The sequence below is a fragment of the Typopeltis vanoorti genome, chromosome 11 (assembly GCF_054136105.1).
Source record: "Typopeltis vanoorti isolate ZY-2024b chromosome 11, IOZ_Tvanoo_1.0, whole genome shotgun sequence".
In the NCBI taxonomy this organism is placed as follows: Eukaryota; Metazoa; Arthropoda; class Arachnida; order Uropygi; family Thelyphonidae; genus Typopeltis; species Typopeltis vanoorti.
The window spans coordinates 66,161,626-66,180,378 of NC_143559.1; the positions used below are offsets into that span (position 1 = coordinate 66,161,626).

The 18,753-nt window shown below is 36.9% G+C and overlaps 2 protein-coding genes across 4 annotated transcripts in view; one reads left to right on the forward strand and one right to left on the reverse strand.

Annotated features, from left to right (window-relative positions):
• Positions 1-18,753, forward strand: part of Rsph4a (Radial spoke head protein 4a) — a 241,698-nt gene that overhangs the window by 81,422 nt on the left and 141,523 nt on the right. For all 3 annotated transcript variants that reach the window (XM_090399837.1, XM_090399835.1, XM_090399838.1), the window contains exons 5-6: positions 16,491-16,701; positions 16,820-16,942. In XM_090399837.1, coding sequence (XP_090255963.1) covers positions 16,491-16,701; positions 16,820-16,942 — 334 coding nt within the window. The remainder of the gene's footprint in view (positions 1-16,490; positions 16,702-16,819; positions 16,943-18,753) is intronic.
• On the reverse strand, positions 6,576-7,366 carry LOC150101684 (histone H2A-like). The gene has a single exon (XM_090399839.1). The coding sequence runs from the start codon at positions 7,358-7,360 to the stop codon at positions 6,833-6,835; it is 528 nt and encodes a 175-aa protein (XP_090255965.1). The 5' UTR covers positions 7,361-7,366; the 3' UTR covers positions 6,576-6,832.

Consider the following 18,753-nt stretch of genomic DNA (forward strand, 5'->3'; position numbering starts at 1 on the left):
TGCGTGTGTTCTGAAGGGCCGATTTGTCTGTATGCAGGATGAAAAACCTGAGTTTCCGGGAGGGGAAATCCTGCTATCTCCATATGAGATCGGCTAACTCACCTTCGATTGAAAAAGTCTACATAAAGATTCCTCCCATCATGACGAGAATCGAACTTGGGCCTATTCCAATCGAAGGGCACAATGTACCGTTGTTCTTCCAATTGCGCTACGGAGGCGTTAAACAGCAATGGCCCTAAAACAGACCCCGAGGCACACCACTAGTAACTTTTCTTTTCCTGGATATCGCTCCCCCATACATAACTTGTTGATACCTATCAGGTAGCCAGTCTCCAATCCAATGCACCAATCTAATATCCAACCGCATCCCCATCCATAACTACCATCAACACTCAGCGCCATCTGCCATCCATCCATCGACCACCACCACTTGTAATTTTTTTTGTTTGTCAACTGTATATGTTCTCTTGACCAGTTTGTCTGTATGTAGGATGAAAACCCTGAGTTTCTGTTGGAAAAACCTGCTACCTTCATATGAGATTAGCTAACTCACCTTCAGTTGAAAAAGTCCTTATGATTCCTCTCATCATGATGAGAATTGAACTCAGGACTTTAAGTAGAAGGGATCACTGTACCCTTTTTTCTTCCAGTTGTGCTGTGAAGGCACTTACATCCAAGATCATCTCCTGTGTGAAGATAGAAATTACGCATTTTTCTGAAGAAGATTTAAGTTAGGGTCCCTTGAATGCACACACAGAGTACAGATACAGCAGAGCCAGGAAAAGTCGTCTTATTCTAACAAAATGCAGCATATCCACTCTCCAGCCGATAGGCTGTCGGTTCGAATCCAGCTCTAATCATGGATTTATGCAGTTGTCTTTAGATGGTACATGAATTTCAATGCCTGGTGTGAGACTACTATCCTGCTTGTTGGAGACTTGAATTGGCTTGAAAAAGTTACATTTGATCTCCAAAGCAGGGTGTCTGGATCAGGCATAAAATTATTATAAAAATGAAAAAAAAAAAAAAATCCTTAGCTCACCCACTTTACTAATTCACCCTCTGCCCCAAAAGAAACCAAACTTTTGATAGAAAATAAAACACAGGCCAATTATAATTATTCAAATCATTTATTTCAATCAACATACTCTCCCTCAGCTTCAATACAGCATTTGGCACAGTCAATTAATTTGTTAAATGAGTTTTTTTATGTCGGTTTTTGGGATACTATTGAGGGTCGTGGTTACTGCCGCTTGAATGTTTTCAGTGGTGTCGTATCGCATTCCTTTCATCGACAAATGAAGTCGGGGGAAGAGAAAGAAGTCACAGGGTGCTAAATCAGGTGAATACGGCGAGTGATCCAACACACAAACTTCGTTTTAGCTCAAAAACTGTCTCACAATGTTCGAATCATGAGATGGTGCATTATCGTGCAAAAGTGACCAGCTGCCTGCATCATGATATTCATGCCGTACGCGACGAATTCTCACTAACAATCGCTTCAAAACTTAGAGATAAAACTCACCATTGACCGTTTGGCCAGGCAGAATGAATTCTTTGTAGATAATGCCCTTGGAATCGTAGAAACAAATCAGCATTGTCTTTACTTTTGACTTTTCCAAGCGACTATTTTTCGGATGCCCCTTTTCTGGTGGTCTCCACTCAGCACTCTGGCGCTTTGTTTCGGGCTCTTACTCAAAACACCACGTTTCGTCACCAGTAACGATCGTTTCAAGGAAGTTTGAGTCCTTAAGAGAGGTTTTAATGAGGTCCTTGTGGGGAACAAATCGCGAATTCAATTTACGAAGGCCCAAATGGATGTTAACTTCGCTCAGTCGAGTTTTTGGACGGCCCGGCATTTCGTCGTCCTCAAGCGTCTCACGACCACTTTGAAATCACTTAAACCACTCGTAAACTTGAGTACGAGATAAGCATTCATCACCGTATGCTTTTTTGAAGCATTCGATACGTTTGGGTAAACTTTTACGACGTTTAACATAAAAGTCAATCGCAGCTCTATGTTTGAAACTCATTTTCCGACCGTTCGTCACAACACACTGTCACTCTTGGCACTATAACTCAGCTTCTAATGAAACAAATGTCATAAACTAATGAAGGTTGCCGCTTTCGACAAACACAAGTGGCGCCAGTAGTTTCTTTTTTTTTTTCGAAAAGTTCGGTTTCTTTTTGGACAGAGGTTGTGTATATCTCTGGTGTCAGAACACTTTATGCATTTTTAAGTAATTCTTGGTGACAGGGGCGAATTCTCCATGCTTGCTGTGCAAGCTCATTAATTGAGAAAGAAGTAATTTATTTGTTAATAAATGCATGCATTTATAAGCATTCCATTTATGCTTTTATTTTTGTAGACAGAAGACGTCTTAAGCTTGCGCTGCAATAATTGAGCTTTGCGTTGTGTATCGAAGGCCGATGCTTGCTCGTCTAGTCAAAGCTACCTTGGCTTGCTCGGTTGTAGGAGCTTCCAGTTTCTCGCAGCAGCACTGTGATTTCATGCGCGCGCATAGCCATTTCACGTCGTCTCACTCTGTTGCTTAAACACATGCCATACTCAGTCAACGTAGCTCTAGCAGTGAGCTTCAGCCAGCCTTTACAAGTATGCGTGTTGCTTGGGAAAAATAAGTTACAACCAACTTTTTATGACGATGTTATTGACCAGTTCATAAAGAAAAACCGTAGGGTAGAATTTGTATTCAAGTAGCTAAAATGAAATAGAATATAATTTGTAAAATAAATGTTGTATTTGTATGATTAAATGTACATAAATTTCTAAATATATAGTTTTAAATGGTCAGTAATTTATTATTCCGCTAATTAGACTTCAATCACACCTCTCATGTCCTGAATGATAACAAGAGCAAGCGTGAATTTCAAGACCAGCATTCTCCCCTGGTTGGTTTTTATATTTACTTCACATTTAATGAAACTGGATTCTTTTGTATCCACTAACGGCGAATGTGTAATCAGAGGCGTAAGAACGCTGTGGCATCGCCATTGACAGAATATTTTACCAATTATCGAAATCGTCACACGTAAAAAAAAAAAAAAAAAAACAAGCGTATAGCTACGAATCTGACTGACAGTGCGGAAAATAAAAGCTTGATACACTACTGACTCAGTAGTAATGAGTGTAATTATTCTGGTGGATATGCATGTAAGGGAGTCGATTTGCCTACTTGTGTAAGGAGGGGGGGTGGTCCAAATTATCGAAGGGCATCAATACCGACTGAGCAAGGAAGGCTTCGATATAATGTTGATGCAATATTATCGATATAATATTGCATCCACATTGATCAATATAATTTGGATGCAGTATTACACATATACATGTGTAATATTGCATCCAAATCTCTTGTGTAAAAAAAAAATCTGTGATATTTTTATTATTATTTTTATTTATTTATTTTTTTTTTTCATTTCAAGTATAAATCATTTGAACTTGCATCCCTAATGATTCACATACTCCTATCACAATAATAATAATTTTCCTTTATAGTAGAAACTTCTATTGTCTGATATTGTTCTTAGTGCAGGAAAGCGAGCGAGATCTTGTTACTTTTTTCTCGGTACCGAACGATTCTTCAATATCATGAGGATACACTGGGCGTAGATTTCGCAAGTGTGATCCATTTGAAGATCCTCTAAATATCAGGTAATATTTTGATATCACCTGAGTGAAACTGGAGAACAATCGTTCTTTTTAGTTCAAACGCCTTAACAAATTTTGAAATAAACTATTATAAACTATTTGAAAGCGATGAAGCATATCACATTGGTTGTGTCACGTGTAGCAACTATTCACTGTACAGCAACCCCCGATAGTGCGCCTAAGCCTAATGCGTTCTTTAAAACAGGCGCATTAATCGAAAACGCACTAATCGAATATAATAACCTATGGGAAAATGTATAATTCGTTTCCTCAGATTTCTTTTTTGACCTTTAATTTTTTTTTTTTTTTAATAAAAGAATTAGGGTATGTCTCAGGGTCTAGTTAAAGGAAAACCATGAAGCTGAAAGACAATAAAACATATTCAGAATATTATATTCTGAATATAAATTTATTATTCTATTAACAAAGAATTGAGCTAACGTAGTTTGGCGGGCATTTTGTTTCTTTTGTTCATACAACCGACGGTATGCCCCTATTGCCTCTTCTGCAAATTTTACTGTTTCTCTCTTCATCAGGGTCAGCCTCTAAGCATTGCTGCTTAAAAACTTCGATTGTACGAAAAATATTTTCAAATTGTTTCTGTGAAATCTGTTTTGGCTGACTATCAGTGGTTAAATTTTCTTAATATTCTTCGGGATCTTCCCGCTGTGCATCTAAATTTAGCAGGTCGGAATCACTCAATTCTTCAGAATGAGATTTAATTAACTCTTGAACGTTATCATTGAAGGGGAGAACGAAATGAAGGACGTATGAATTGGTCGCCAACACGCGAAATCACGTGTTTTATAGATAAAATTTCCCGACTGTTATACATGCAGAATAGTTACCACTTTAAAAACTACAATGATCATAAAAGAGAAGTTAATTTTCCGACGTGTAATAATAAACAACTCATCCCAGAAGACGGATTGATCAGTCTATTATCGGAATGGATTCTCCTTTTTGTGACATACGCAGAAGTGTCGAAGGGTCTCGAATCTGTGGGCATACTATAGCAGACGACATAAATTTTGGCGGTAAAAATCTGGAACATTGTATACATAGTGTACATGGAAGTAGTGTAGTATGCCATTAAAAATAATTTTGTAAAATGTTTTAAATCAGTAACTAAATTATTTCATTCACTTGAGTGATTTTTTAAAATAGTTAAGATGTATATAGGCGCACCAATCGAGTTTGGGTATCGAAAAAAAATGACACTAATCGAAAACGTACTAATCGGGGAGCATTAATCGAGGGATTACTGTAGTTTATTTGGCCGATACTCATACGTTATGTGCAAATCGTCACGTATTCCACTGAGTTTAAATTACAAACAGCTCTGACAAAATGAGTTATAATTTTAAATAATGAAATATAGAAATCCTTATGCTTTATAGCAAGAAAAAGCGAAGTTTATTATTTTTATTATTATTATCAGAGATCTCCGGGGAATCGCGACTCATCCAAAAAAAAAAAAAAAAGTAATATGACATCATCCTTTATTAAGGATGAGAAAATAATCAAGGAATCACCAAAAGATAATTGTTGATAAAAATTAATAATTAATTAATTTTGGTGATTTTTGACTTTTCTTCCTTCCCCTCTGTCACAAAGAGTTGAAAGATCTTTGATCCAGCCATATTGCAGCGAGTTGAAAATATGCAGATAATATATGCAGAAAATTTGAAAAAGTTTCCCCCCCCACACACACACACGCATACAAGTTTCCTTTACACAGATAGAGGGGAATATGAAAAAGCATATTTGCTTTACTCATCTAACCAGTAATGTTGTTGTTGTTGTTGAAAAGCTTAAAATAAGTTACTGTAGTCGGCGACACGCACACCATTAGAAAAGTTGAAAAACGTTTAATAAAATCTCAGATAGGACAATAATAAATCTAATTAATAATAAATGCTAATTAATAATATTGTGAAGATAAATGTTAGCCAAGTTTAATGTAACAAAATATATATATATATATATATATAGTGCAGTGATTAAATTTGCTTAACAACAAAGTTGTTAGGCGAATTTAATGTGAGACAGCTTTCTAAGATCAAAAAGGACGTGACAAATGCATTCAAGAAACATTAAGACATTGAAACTTAGCAATGCTTTCAAAGAGTTATAGGGGGAGTACAAGTTGCATTATTAAAAATTATCTGCATTAAGCATCATTTCATCAGACAAATTAGCCTGGTTATTCTCCTAATCTGCGATCGTTTATCTCTAGATGAAAGAGAATTACTTATGCATTGCCTTAGAATATTTTCAGATAAAAACTTGAAAAGATGCCTCAAGTTTGTTTCAAACTTTCAATTTGGTGTAGATATATCGATGACATTCTTCTTTATTTCCTGGAAAATGTATTTCGACTCAAAATTTTCTTCTCCATGTGTCACCTTTTTCTTTGTATTTTCTTTGAATTGTAAGCATTCATACAAGAGGTAAGGATCTGGCATCATGTCAAATCCTTGCATCATCCCACTCATTCACAAACAAAAAAAGAAAGAACCGCGTTTCTTATTCCACCAGTTTTTCCCAATGATTCAATCCGTAAACTCCTATTCTCAGATAAATCTCAAACAACTCTATAAATCTTTCATGTGCCTTAATTGAATCCACTGTGCTTATTCAATATACCTTACGTTTCAGTATTTATATATACACAAGATTACAATGTAGATACACATAAGTTAAGTGTCGGAACGTATATGCCAATATGTACACATGCATATAATGTAAATAAGTAGGTAGAATAATACAAGATTATTTATGACTCGGGAGGAAAAAAAAAAAAAAAATATATATATATATATATATATATATATGTGTGTGTGTGTGTGTGATTAAGATCTTATAATTGCATTTTCTGCACACTACAAAAATTCACTACAAAATCTTTACAAAATGTTAAATACGTTAATTTTTTTCTTTATTTTCATAATTGTAATTTTTTTTTCAATTATTTAAACAGTAACATTTATACAAGAAGTGATCATATAATTTATATTTCATTGTGCGCAGTTCTAGGTTTTAAAAAATCAGCGGCCATAATTTATCAGACGTGTACACAAATATAACATAAATTTCGAAAAGTCCACATTTTTAATCGCCTACAGTACCTTTAAAATTTGGACTGTTTCGTCCTGAATCTGTTTATCTTCGATGGGCAGCAAGAACGCCTAGCATTTGCGCAATATTTCCTCCTCCGGGTATCACAGCTCCACGCAATAGTTTTGCAAGCTCTTCATCGTTATTCATTGCTTGTTTGATAAATTGTGGGGTAATTCTCTTTTTGCCATTCTGGAGTGCTACATTTCCGGATAATTCTAAGATCTCGGCGAGCAAATATTCCAACACTGCAGTTAAATATACTGTGGAATTAGCAGAAACTCTTTCCATGTAGTGTTTCTCTTTGACAACACGGTGGATCCGTCCAACGGGCATTATAAGTCCAGCTCTTGTCGACTTTGTGATTCTATGTCGTCTAGGAGACGGATTTCTTTGTGGTGAAGGGGATCGATGACGTGAACGTCCACTAGAAGTTCGGCTTGCAGGCATGTTGTTGTTATGCTTTAAAGCTGTCTCAAATCCTGGCCCGAATAGTGAATAACGGTGGAGCTGTAGATATTTCAAATAATTGTTCCATTGTTTAAGCCAGAGAGCAATTGCACTGACTCGCATTTCATTCCATTCTTACGTGAGTATGATATTTCGATTATATGATCGGTATATGATACCAATGAATCGTGGGATTGATGGGAATAACCGAGTGCAGAGAGAGCGCGAGAAAGTGGATTTTAAGATAGACTGCCAAATAATACAACAGTAACGATATTTAATATTTCTTTCAACCAATCAAACTTTATTATTATTCACTCATCAATAATATTTACAATATACGCAATGCACATACAGGTACATGTATTAATATTTTAAAATAATATTTTTTGTATTGAAGCGCGCGCACACACACACACACACACACACACATAGGTTATATATAATATTTTTATGAAAATCATAGTTTATCAGCATACAGCGTAGTTATAATCATACAATTAAAAACATGTTATTCCATATTTGATCGCTACAGTAATTCGATTTGATAAATATTAAATTTTTTAAGAACATATGTCCGTTAAAACTATTCTTACACTTTCTGTTCAGTACAAAATACTGAGGACATCCGAATTTGATAAATATCCATGATATTTTTTGTCCTCCGCCATCTAATATCTGGAACAGATATTAGATGGCGGAGGACAAAAAGTGTGCTAATACAATTTCCACAGTTCGGGTTTTAATCTTCTTTAACTGTTTAGATTGTATGGCAGTTTGTTGACTTTTGTGGTTATCAGGTGCTCCATACAAGTTATTATAGCACCTGGTTGGTCGTTTGATGCCATACAAATATCTATGATTGTCAGCGCGGTTAGCCTAGTGGGTATGTGCTTCGCAACCATATGCCCGTGGAAGGAGTGTCCTAGGTTCGATTCCCGTCGACGACTTGAGGAGCTTAAGGATCTTTCTCAGCCATGTTACCACCGAAGTTAGCCGGTCTTGGGCGTGTACAGTAGGTTTTTCTCCCAGGTTTATTTGGGGTTTTTCATCCCGCTAGCAGGCAAACCGGCCCCGTGAACACACAGGCTACAGTCATGGGATATAGTACATCAAGGGAGGCAACGGGAAACCACTTTGCTCATAGTCATTTCCCGAGATTGTGGCGTATATATCTGCTCCTAAACAGCTGAAAGGCTATAACCACAACAACAACATCTCTGATTACAGTGAGCGTTATTTAAATAATGCTTAATGAAAATACGTAGTGTCTCTAAAGACTTATCAAGTTTAGAAAAACTTTGATAAGTCAAGTATTTGCTGTGTTTGTGTAGACAGTTATGCCGAACGTTAGTATTGTTTTACAAATTCCGTGATATATCGGCAATAATGCGTTGTTTGTTACGAAGGTATGTTGAGTCCATTTAAGGTGGTAGACCGAGGTGGGTATTTAGCGCGTGGTACTGGTGTGATTTTGGAACAGTGGCAGCTGTCATGTTTAATGCGATGGTATGTGTGACTATATCGTAAGTGGTGTAGGGTGGATAAATCTTGTGTTCTTTATGATTAGCATTTGCGTTTTACTGTTGTGTTCTATAAATTGGGATAGAAGTAGGTGGTGTTTTGTTTAGGTCACATTGTTCTTTGGAGAGACAGTAGTGTTAATGTCTGTGTGGACAATTAGCGTGCTGCGTTATATGAATTGATATATTTAAAAACTCTCCGTCAACTGGCGTAGGTTGGTATTCCTATCAAGAGTCTTTCACTGAGATCAGGGGCAAAATCTCCATGCTTGCTATGCAAGCTCATTAATTGAGAAAGAAGTAAATAAATGCTTATAAATGCATGCATTTATATAAGCATTCCATTTAAGCTTTTATTTTAATAAACAGAAGACATTTTAAGCTTGCGCGGCAATAATTGAGCTTTGCGTTGTGTATCGAAGGCCGATCCTTGTTCGTCTAGTCAAAGCTACCTTGTCTTGCTCGGTTGTAGGAGCTTCTAGGTCCTCGCTGCAGCACTGTGATTTAATGCGCGCGCATAGCAATTTCCGCTCTCTTCACGTCGTCTTAAACACAGGCCATACGCAGTCAAAGTAGCTCTAGCCAGTGAGCTTCAGCCAGCCTTTACAAGTGTGCGTGCTGCTTGGGAAAATTAAGTTACAACCAACATTTTATGACGATGTTATTGACCAGTTCATAAAGAAGAACCGTAAGGTAGAATTTGTATTCAAGTAGCTAAATTGAAAAAGATAGAATATCATTTGTAAAATAAATGTTGTATTTGTATGATTAAATGTACAAAAATTTCTAAATATATAGTTTTAAATGGTCAGTAATTCATTATTCCGCTAATCAGACTTCAATCACACCTCTCACTCCCTGAATGATAACAAGAGCAAGCGTGAATTTCAAGACCAGCATTCGCCCCTGCTTGATGACTAAAAAGTGCTGACAATTGTCTCTACAGTTGAGATAATACAAACAGGTGAGAGAGAGATTATTAAAAAACTGAAGCTGGTAGCGCTATTTATAATAGCAAAGCGCAGTACTGTTTGGTCGCCATTGCCAACTTTGTGTGACTCCAATGGAAGAAAAATCATTAGTGATTTGTATTTATTTGTAGTTTTTTTATTCGCTAATATAAATTAATGAGGATTGCACATAATTTTAATCAAAGTGTTATCAATAAATCACAGATTTAAATCAAAGAGGGAAGGGATAAGGACTAAGGGCTCATCGTCGTAAGTCACCTGGAAATGGTGAATGAGTGTTTATTATTATTATTTTAAATACAAGCATAGTTTTAAGTGAGTGTAATGCATTGCTGGAAGTGTTGTAAATGCTTCAAGTGTGGATGAATTAAGATTGGGTACGATCGATATGTTGCTGGCTCAGTAGTAGACCTACCAGGATGAATCGATTCCACAGAAATTTGTTATAATAATAAGTAATAAGAAGTAGGAAGAAGTTACACTCAATTTAAACAAAAATACTCATTCTAATACATATATTAAATGTTATTTTATTTTTTAGTTTTTTTTCCCAGTTCTCTGTACACTGAATCATAAAAAAAAAAAAAAAAACCGGAAAAAACATTCAATTTCAAGTGTCCATATATAATTACCGTAGTCTAAAAATATTTGGAAGCTTATTTTAGTGGACTGCAAGAGATCCAAGATTTAGAAGGTAATGGACAAATGCGATTTTTTCTCTCCCCGCAACAAATTTCCAGTGGGTTGTTTGGGACCTGGGAGAATTTTTGTTTAACTTCTGTTGATGAATTCGCCTGAGCTCTTGGCCTTTTCTTCCGCATAGCAAAGTTTCGCGTTATAGTAGATTCCTCTGTAACATCGCGACTTATGTTCGGATTTTGTAACTTGGATTTTGAAAGATGAAGAAACTTTGGGAAAGGACCATAGTAGAGACATAATAATGTCTAGACACAGCAAAGTCTTTGCTTAGTTCTCTTAAATATTAAACACGTTGGCCTGTCTAGCTTCGTGGACTGCAGAAGAAAGACCATTATTAGCGGTTTGATTTAATGACTGACTAGAGCAATTTCAAACTATGCTTGAATTAGTCGATCTTTCGGATAGCCAAGTAAGGCTTTTTTTAATTATATCACTAACTTGAATTACAACCTGACATCAAAAATTATTAAGCTAGTATATGATGTATGTTAATTTCGTGTGTTCTCTGAGGAATTTTCTGAATGAAGAACTCTTCTACCGCCATATGATGATGATGATGATCAGCCTGTTTTCTATCCATTACAGGGCTAAGGCCTCTCCCATTGCGAGAGGGTCGGATCTACTTCTCCCATGGTGATTCCGTCCATATTGGGAGAGTGTATTTATACTTGGATGAATGAATGTATGAAGGCGGAAGACAATCACAAACATCCATGCCTAAGTGAGATTCGAATCCGCAGCCTCTTGGCTGGAGAGCGGATACGCTAACCACTTGGCCAACCAGTACGGCCTACCGCCATATGAGAACAGCTGATTCACTTTCACCTGAAACGCTCTTATAAAGTTCTTCCATGCCTCTTAGACAGGATTCAGACCTGGGTCTTTTCAAGTAAGGACAAATGTTGCAGCTGCTTTATGGAGACACTTCCGCTAACTTGATCGATAAATGAAAGGAGTGTGAGCCTTGATTATAATGTGGAGAAATGCGCTGCTAAAACAGTAGCAAAAGAATATGAACGAAGGTTTATGCTAGATATCGTGACAGTTACTCTGACCCATCCAAGATGTCTTTGGACTCGTTGAGTCATGGATCCATTAATATAGCAATAACAACACATAGTAGTTGAATTTGGAACTATTTACAGATTAAATAGAAGTACAGTATGTGCTTTATTAGAAATTAATATTTAAATTAGTAAATATTTTCTACTAAATTATTTATATGATAAATTTATGCCAATTATACACACACACACACACACACACACACACACACACACACACACACACACACACACACACACACACACACACACACACACACAAAGTACAGATTTTATCAGAATCATTAGATGACTTTTAGCGGGCATTTTGATATTGTATATCAAATACTGAGAGGCAATTTGTTGACAAATCGAGCAATGTCAGTAGATGTTTCGAAATCGCAATAGCGATAAGGTGGGAGAAAACGTTTTGTTAATTTTTTCACACGTTTGAAAACTGGAAGTTTTAGAACGGCTCAGCTCCTAAGTAGGTAGTAGTAGAATGAACAAGTCTAAGTGGTGCACGCTTAAACATAAACTAATTTCACATCGGGCGTTATCACCAGCAGTTTTTGGATCTAGCATGCACGCACACACACACATTGGCGATAGGGTTTCATGCTATTTCGTCCTACCAGAAAAATAAGCAGTTCGTAAATATGAGGTAAAATCATCTTGCCGACCCAGTTACCGAATGGATTGTGTTGCTGCTGTCTCTGACCAAACGGAATGTGGGTTTGAATCCCACAGTGGGCATCAGTGGCGGCTTGTGCATAAGCACTGCGACACTGAAGCACCGCCAAGAAAAAAAATGAAAAAATTAAATTTTGTTGTTTATAAATAATAACAATGCTTACAACATTATATAAATGCAATACAACATGTTAAAGGTTACAGCTTATGTTTCGACAGTGATTGAATAGTTAATAATTGAAATTGTTCAATTAATGCTTTAGATTACGAAACAAATGCACTGCGATGTAGCTCAGTGTCTGAATTATCGCGTTCGGCCAATTGCAGCTAGACTCGCCGATATTCGTTTCCACTTGTCACTGCACGTAACAAATGAATCTGACACTGCTCGTTGAGCAGTATCGCTACAGATAAATTGTATGCAAGCACGCGTTATTTCTGTGAGATACGAAACTATTATTGGTGTGTGTTCGTGGTGAGGGTGAAATGTTTTTAATAAAGCAATTTTTTAATATGTAAATTTATTTATTAATAAATTGGTTACTGATTAGGGGAAAAAATAATTTTTTTTATTTATTTTGTATATGCAGTCTCCCTCCACACACACACACACTTAAAATTTTCACCTGCCACCACTGGCAGGCATAGATGTCTTGTGAATGTGAGGTAGATAAATTTAATTGTGTGTGAGATCACTACTCTGTTTATTCGAGGGCTGTAGGGGCTTCAGCCGTTGGTGGTTTGCAACCCTTCATAGGTAGGATTCACATCATTAAAACAATATTTATATATTTTTCATTAATTCATATTTGCTTCATTATATTTTTATGTGAGCTCTATCACGAAAGGCTGTAAACTTATAGGAGTGAGTGGTCTAACCATTAGATAATCAAGAACCCTGCTTTAGCGACCAAATTTTTAAAGGCCATTTCAGGTCTCCGCTAAGTAAGACGGTGGTTTCACATTATGCCATGAAATACATCAACCACCTATGTACATCGTAAACATCCATGTCCAAAGCTGGATTTGAAACCACAGTTTCTTGCTCGGAGACTAGAGATGTTATCTAATCGGCACTGCAGCCTGGATCACATATAATTATAAAGGTAATTAAAATTACATTCAGAAGTAAATTAATTAAAATGTAAATAAATTTTAATTTTCATTAACAGAGGTTATATGGATTGCGCTGGAAAAAAAATCCCGTAATGTTCCACAATGAACAAATACATGAATGTTATCAATAAATAAAAGATGGGAAAAACGTACATTAATTAATTCTGAATATGTTTAACATCAGTTATACGGTGATTATATATATATATATATATATATTATTTATTGTTTTATTTTTTTTCAAACAAGCAAAACAAACGTAAAAAACAATGGCAGTCAAAGAAATACAAATACAAAAATGCCCTTAAACTACGCGTAATCAGGTCATGGCCTGCATAAAAATCTACACACAATATGCCTTAATAATGACACATAAATTGTCCCCTGGCAGGTATGATCTATCTCATAAGAAATGGGCACGCAAAAATTGGCAGAAACTTCTACCCTGCAAATGTTAAATACTGCAAATAATACGAACAATAAAAAATAAATAGCAAAGGATCGCTGTATAACGAAATGTAATTATAAACTAGTGGGAAATTAATAATTTTGTTATGAGTATTTTTATGTTTACTTCTTTTATATTTCTCACATTGACACCAGAGATATCTGTTTAATATATACACTCTCTGTCCAAAAAGAAACCGAACTTTTCATAGAAAATAAAACACAGGCCTATAATTATTCAAATCATTTATTTCAATCAATATATTCTCCCTCAGCTTCGATACAGCATTTGGCACAGTCAATTAATTCGTGAAATCAGTTTTTTATATCAGTTTTTGGGATATTGTTGAGGGTTGTGGTTACTGCTGCTCGAATGTTTTCAATGGTGTCGTATCGCGTTCCTTTCATCGGCAAATGAAGTCGGGGGAAGAGAAAGAAGTCACATCAGGTCAATAGTGTGAGTGATCCTACACACAAACTTGGTTTTTGCTCAGAAACTGTCTCGCAATGTTCGAATGATGAGACGGTGCATTATCATACAAAAGTGACCAGCTGCCTGCATCACGATATTCATGCCATATGCGATGAATTCTCGCTATCATTCGCTTCAAGACTTCAAGATAAAACTCACCATTGACTGTTTGGCCATGCAGAACGAATTCTTTGTGGATAATTCCCTTGGAATCATAGAAACAAATCAGCATTGTCTTTACTTTTGACTTCTCCAAGTGACTTTTTTTTGATGCCCCTCTTCTGGTGGTCTCCACTCAGCACTCTGGCACTTTATTTTAGGCTCATACTCAAAGCACCATGTTTCATCACCAGTAATGATCGTTTCATGGAAGTTTGAGTCCTTATGGGCGGTTTTAATGAGGTCCTTGGAGTGTTCAATTCGATACTTTTTGGTCGTCGGTAAACTTGTGGGGAACAAATCACGAATTCAATTTACGAAGGCCCAAACTCTTGGTAAAAATGTTGTGCACAGTTGATTTTGGAATCCCCAGTTCATCTACAATCAATCTCATAGACGAGTTCGGGTTTTCGTTGATGAAATCACACACGTTTTGGATGTTAACTTCGCTCAGTCCAGTTTTTGGATGGCCCAGATTTTTGTCATCCTCAAGCATCTCACAACCACTTTGAAATTGCTTAAACCACTTGTAAACTTGAGTATGGGATAAGCATTCATCACTGTATGCTTTTTGAAGCATTTGATGCATTTCAGTAAAACTTTTACTGACTTAATTTCCTAGTAGTAAGACTTATACGTTGGTTAGACATAACTGATAATTAATTTACGGAATTAACAACGCATATAAAGTATTTTAATTAAAGATAACTTTAATGAATCACTTCTATATTTCAGCAATGTCACATTGCCATCTTCAGGAACATAAAGATATGGTATGTTTCCTAATTTTCCTAACCTCAACAAATTTGGGCGCATGAAACTGCCCCAAATTTGGGAGACTTTCATTATGAGAACTTCAGCCCAACTGCCAAGACTACCAAATTAGCCCGCAAGAGGGCACCATTAGGACTTTAGGAACAAAAGTAGTTTCTTACTTTCTTCCTCATTTGCTTTGTTAGTTCCTTAGTGCACATAATTCCTAACCTCAACAAATTTGGGTGCATGAAACTGCCCCAAATTTGGGAGACTTTCATTATGAGAACTTCAGCCCAATTGCCAAGACTACCAAATTAGCCCGCAAGAGGGCACCATTAGGACTTTAGGAACAAAAGTAGTTTCTTACTTTCTTCCTCATTTGCTTTGTTAGTTCCTTAGTGCACATACCATATCTTTATGTTCCTGAAGATGGCAATTTGACATTGCCGAAATATAGAAGTGATTCATTAAAGTTATCTTTAATTAAAATACTTCATATGCGTTGTTAATTCCGTAAATTAATTATCAGTTAATTTCCTAGGAAATGTGTTTTTACATTATGGAAAATACCTGAGAATAGTGATCTGAACTTCTTCCTCCACCTTTGCAGCGAGTTGCCCGGTATTTGTACTACGTACTAGGATCACTTGCATTGGCTAATGCTAGTGTTGCCAATACTTTATAGTTTACTATAATCGGCAAGAAACTCTCTGATTCCGATCTTTGAGTTTCTTATTCGGTTTTAAAACTATGCGGGATTTAATATCCCCTTAATTTAAGTAATGTTTTCATTGCCGAAATGAAGCTTTTTAGCGCTTTATACTTAAGTAACTTTTATTGAGTTTAACACAAAACGTCAATCACAGCTCTCTGTTTGAAACTCATTTTCCGACTGTTCATCAAAACACACTGTCACTCTTGGCACTGTAACTCGGCTTCTAATGAAAAAAATGTCATAAACAGTTGACACAACACTAATGAAGGTTGCCACTTTTTACACAAAAAGATACAACAGGTGGCGCTACTAGTTTCTTCTATTTTCGAAAAGTTCGGTTTCTTTTTGGACAGAGGATGTATAGCATAGGTTTACAACCTTTTGTATGTATTCTGAATAGTGAAAATTCTTCTATTCTTCCTTAAGGGTTCATGCAGACATTGAGAAATTGTAAACTGGTTGGAAGTTGGTCTTCCAACACACAGACACACACACACACACCACACACAGTTGAGCTATGACTCTGAAATTGCATATGAAATGTAGTTCATTATAGCCTTATCTTTCAGTGATTGAAATTTATTACTGAAGTTCACTTGATTAATGGACAAAAATACTTACAATGTGTTTATTTTTGTTTGTTATTCTTTATTAAATAGGGGACAGAAGAGGTAACAGATACTGAGAAAGCAGAAGAGGGTATAGAAGCTGAGCAAGTCACTGTTGAAGGGCGTGATGAAGCAGGAGCTGAAGAACATATTTTAGATGCATCTGAAAAACCTTTTGAAGATGTTGAGGCTTCTGTTATTATAGAAGAACTCATAGGCGAAGTAATAGAAGTTGTAATAATTGATGAAGATATAGCAATAGGTAATTTTATTTTTGTTTTAGTTTCATTGAATACCTTCTGTTACAGTAAACTTAAATTTAAAGAACCATGTTATTCTATTGTGATTCTTATAAACCAGTGCTATTATAATATTTATAGCCCCAACTTTAATAGAAGAAGCAGAATCTCTAATACCTGCACCAAAGATGGCTCCACTTTATATACCTGCTGAAGAAAATGGAATTGGGACAAATAGATATATATATTTTGTTTGCAATGAACGTAAGTATTAAAAGTTTTGAATTAAGTAATGAAAATTAAAAGTTTTATCACTAAAGTGAGAACAAAATTCCTATATATAAGCGGTTGCAAAACCTGTGATACAACAGTACATTATTCCAAAGAACAGAGGTAAATCGAATGAAAGATATGGGAAATTAAAAGTTGGTTATAACTTTGGAACTGAACTGTATATGAACATTGACAAGTAGTTGCATCTGTTCATACATGATTGGAGGAAAACTGAGAAATGGTCATGATTACCTCAAGGGCTCACTTTAGTGAGTACGGGCATGGCAAACCCGAGGTACCAGATGCTGGACCATGCCTTACTTCATGTAATATACATCTGTTATATTATTCTGTAGACTGGTCCCTCCCCTTCTTTCTTTGCTTCTTTCTCCTCTCCTTGCTCCTTCCCCCTGATGCTGTTAGAGTATTCGAGGGCTAGGGGTGAATCTTTCCTATCTTGCTAAGTCATTTCGTCTTATACAGCCACTGAAGGAGGCAAGCTAGCCTCAATAGGTGCCAGTCCCATGCTTGGATAAATGGCGAGGGTTGATGTCAGGAAGGGCATCTGGTCGTAAAACTTCACTGCCAGCTCTAGCTATGATATGAGTCAAAGAGAAAATGATATAAGGGCTAGGGCTTACCCCTTAAGCGACGCGCAGCCACATTGCCCTACAGCTGCAAGAAGTGGACGAGGGCTACCGCATCAAGGGGCGGATGCGGTTAAAGAAGTGAGCCCAGCAGGTGGAGAGGATGTTGCGAGTGGGAGCACTGAATGTTGGAAGCATGACTGGAAGGGGAAGAGAGGTGGCAGACATGGTGAGGAAGAGGAAGTTGGACATTTTAGGTGTGCAGGAGACAAGGTGGAAGGGGGAGATGGATATAAATTGTTCTACTCTGAAGCGAATAACGAGGGAAGAAATGGTGTAAGAATTGTGGTGTGTTTTTTTGCAGAATGAAGGGTGAAGTACTGGAAGTGGGTAGAAGAAACGACAGGATCATGCAAATGAAATTGGGTCTTGGAGAAGAGCGGGTGGTCGTATTATGTGTATATGCAAGAAGTGGACGAGGGCTACCGCATCAAGGGGCGGATGCGGTTAAAGAAGTGAGCCCAGCAGGTGGAGAGGATGTTGCGAGTGGGAGCACTGAATGTTGGAAGCATGACTGGAAGGGGAAGAGAGGTGGCAGACATGGTGAGGAAGAGGAAGTTGGACATTTTAGGTGTGCAGGAGACAAGGTGGAAGGGGGAGATGGATATAAATTGTTCTACTCTGAAGCGAATAACGAGGGAAGAAATGGTGTAAGAATTGTGGTGTGTTTTTTTGCAGAATGAAGGGTGAAGTACTGGAAGTGGGTAGAAGAAACGACAGGATCATGCAAATGAAATTGGGTCTTGGAGAAGAGCGGGTGGTCGTATTATGTGTATATGCCCCCCCCCCCCCAAGTTGGCTGTACAGCAGAGGAGAAAGATGAGTTCTGGAATGTGTTAGATGAAGAAATGAGGGAACTGGAAGAAAATGAGATGGTGATTGTCAGAGGAGACTTGAACGGACACATAGGGAGACAGAATAGAGACTGTAAAAGGGTGCGTGGTGGCCACGGAGTGGGAATGATGAACCAGGAAGGAGAGAGGGGTTGTGGACTTTGCAGTAGCGTTTGATCTGGCAATTGTGAACTCGTTTTTCTACAAGAGGGAAGAACATATGATAACATTTAGGAGTGGTAACAACAGTTCACAAATTGACTACATTTTGACTAGAAGAAAACATCTTAAGGTTGTGACAAATTGTAAAGTAATTCCAACA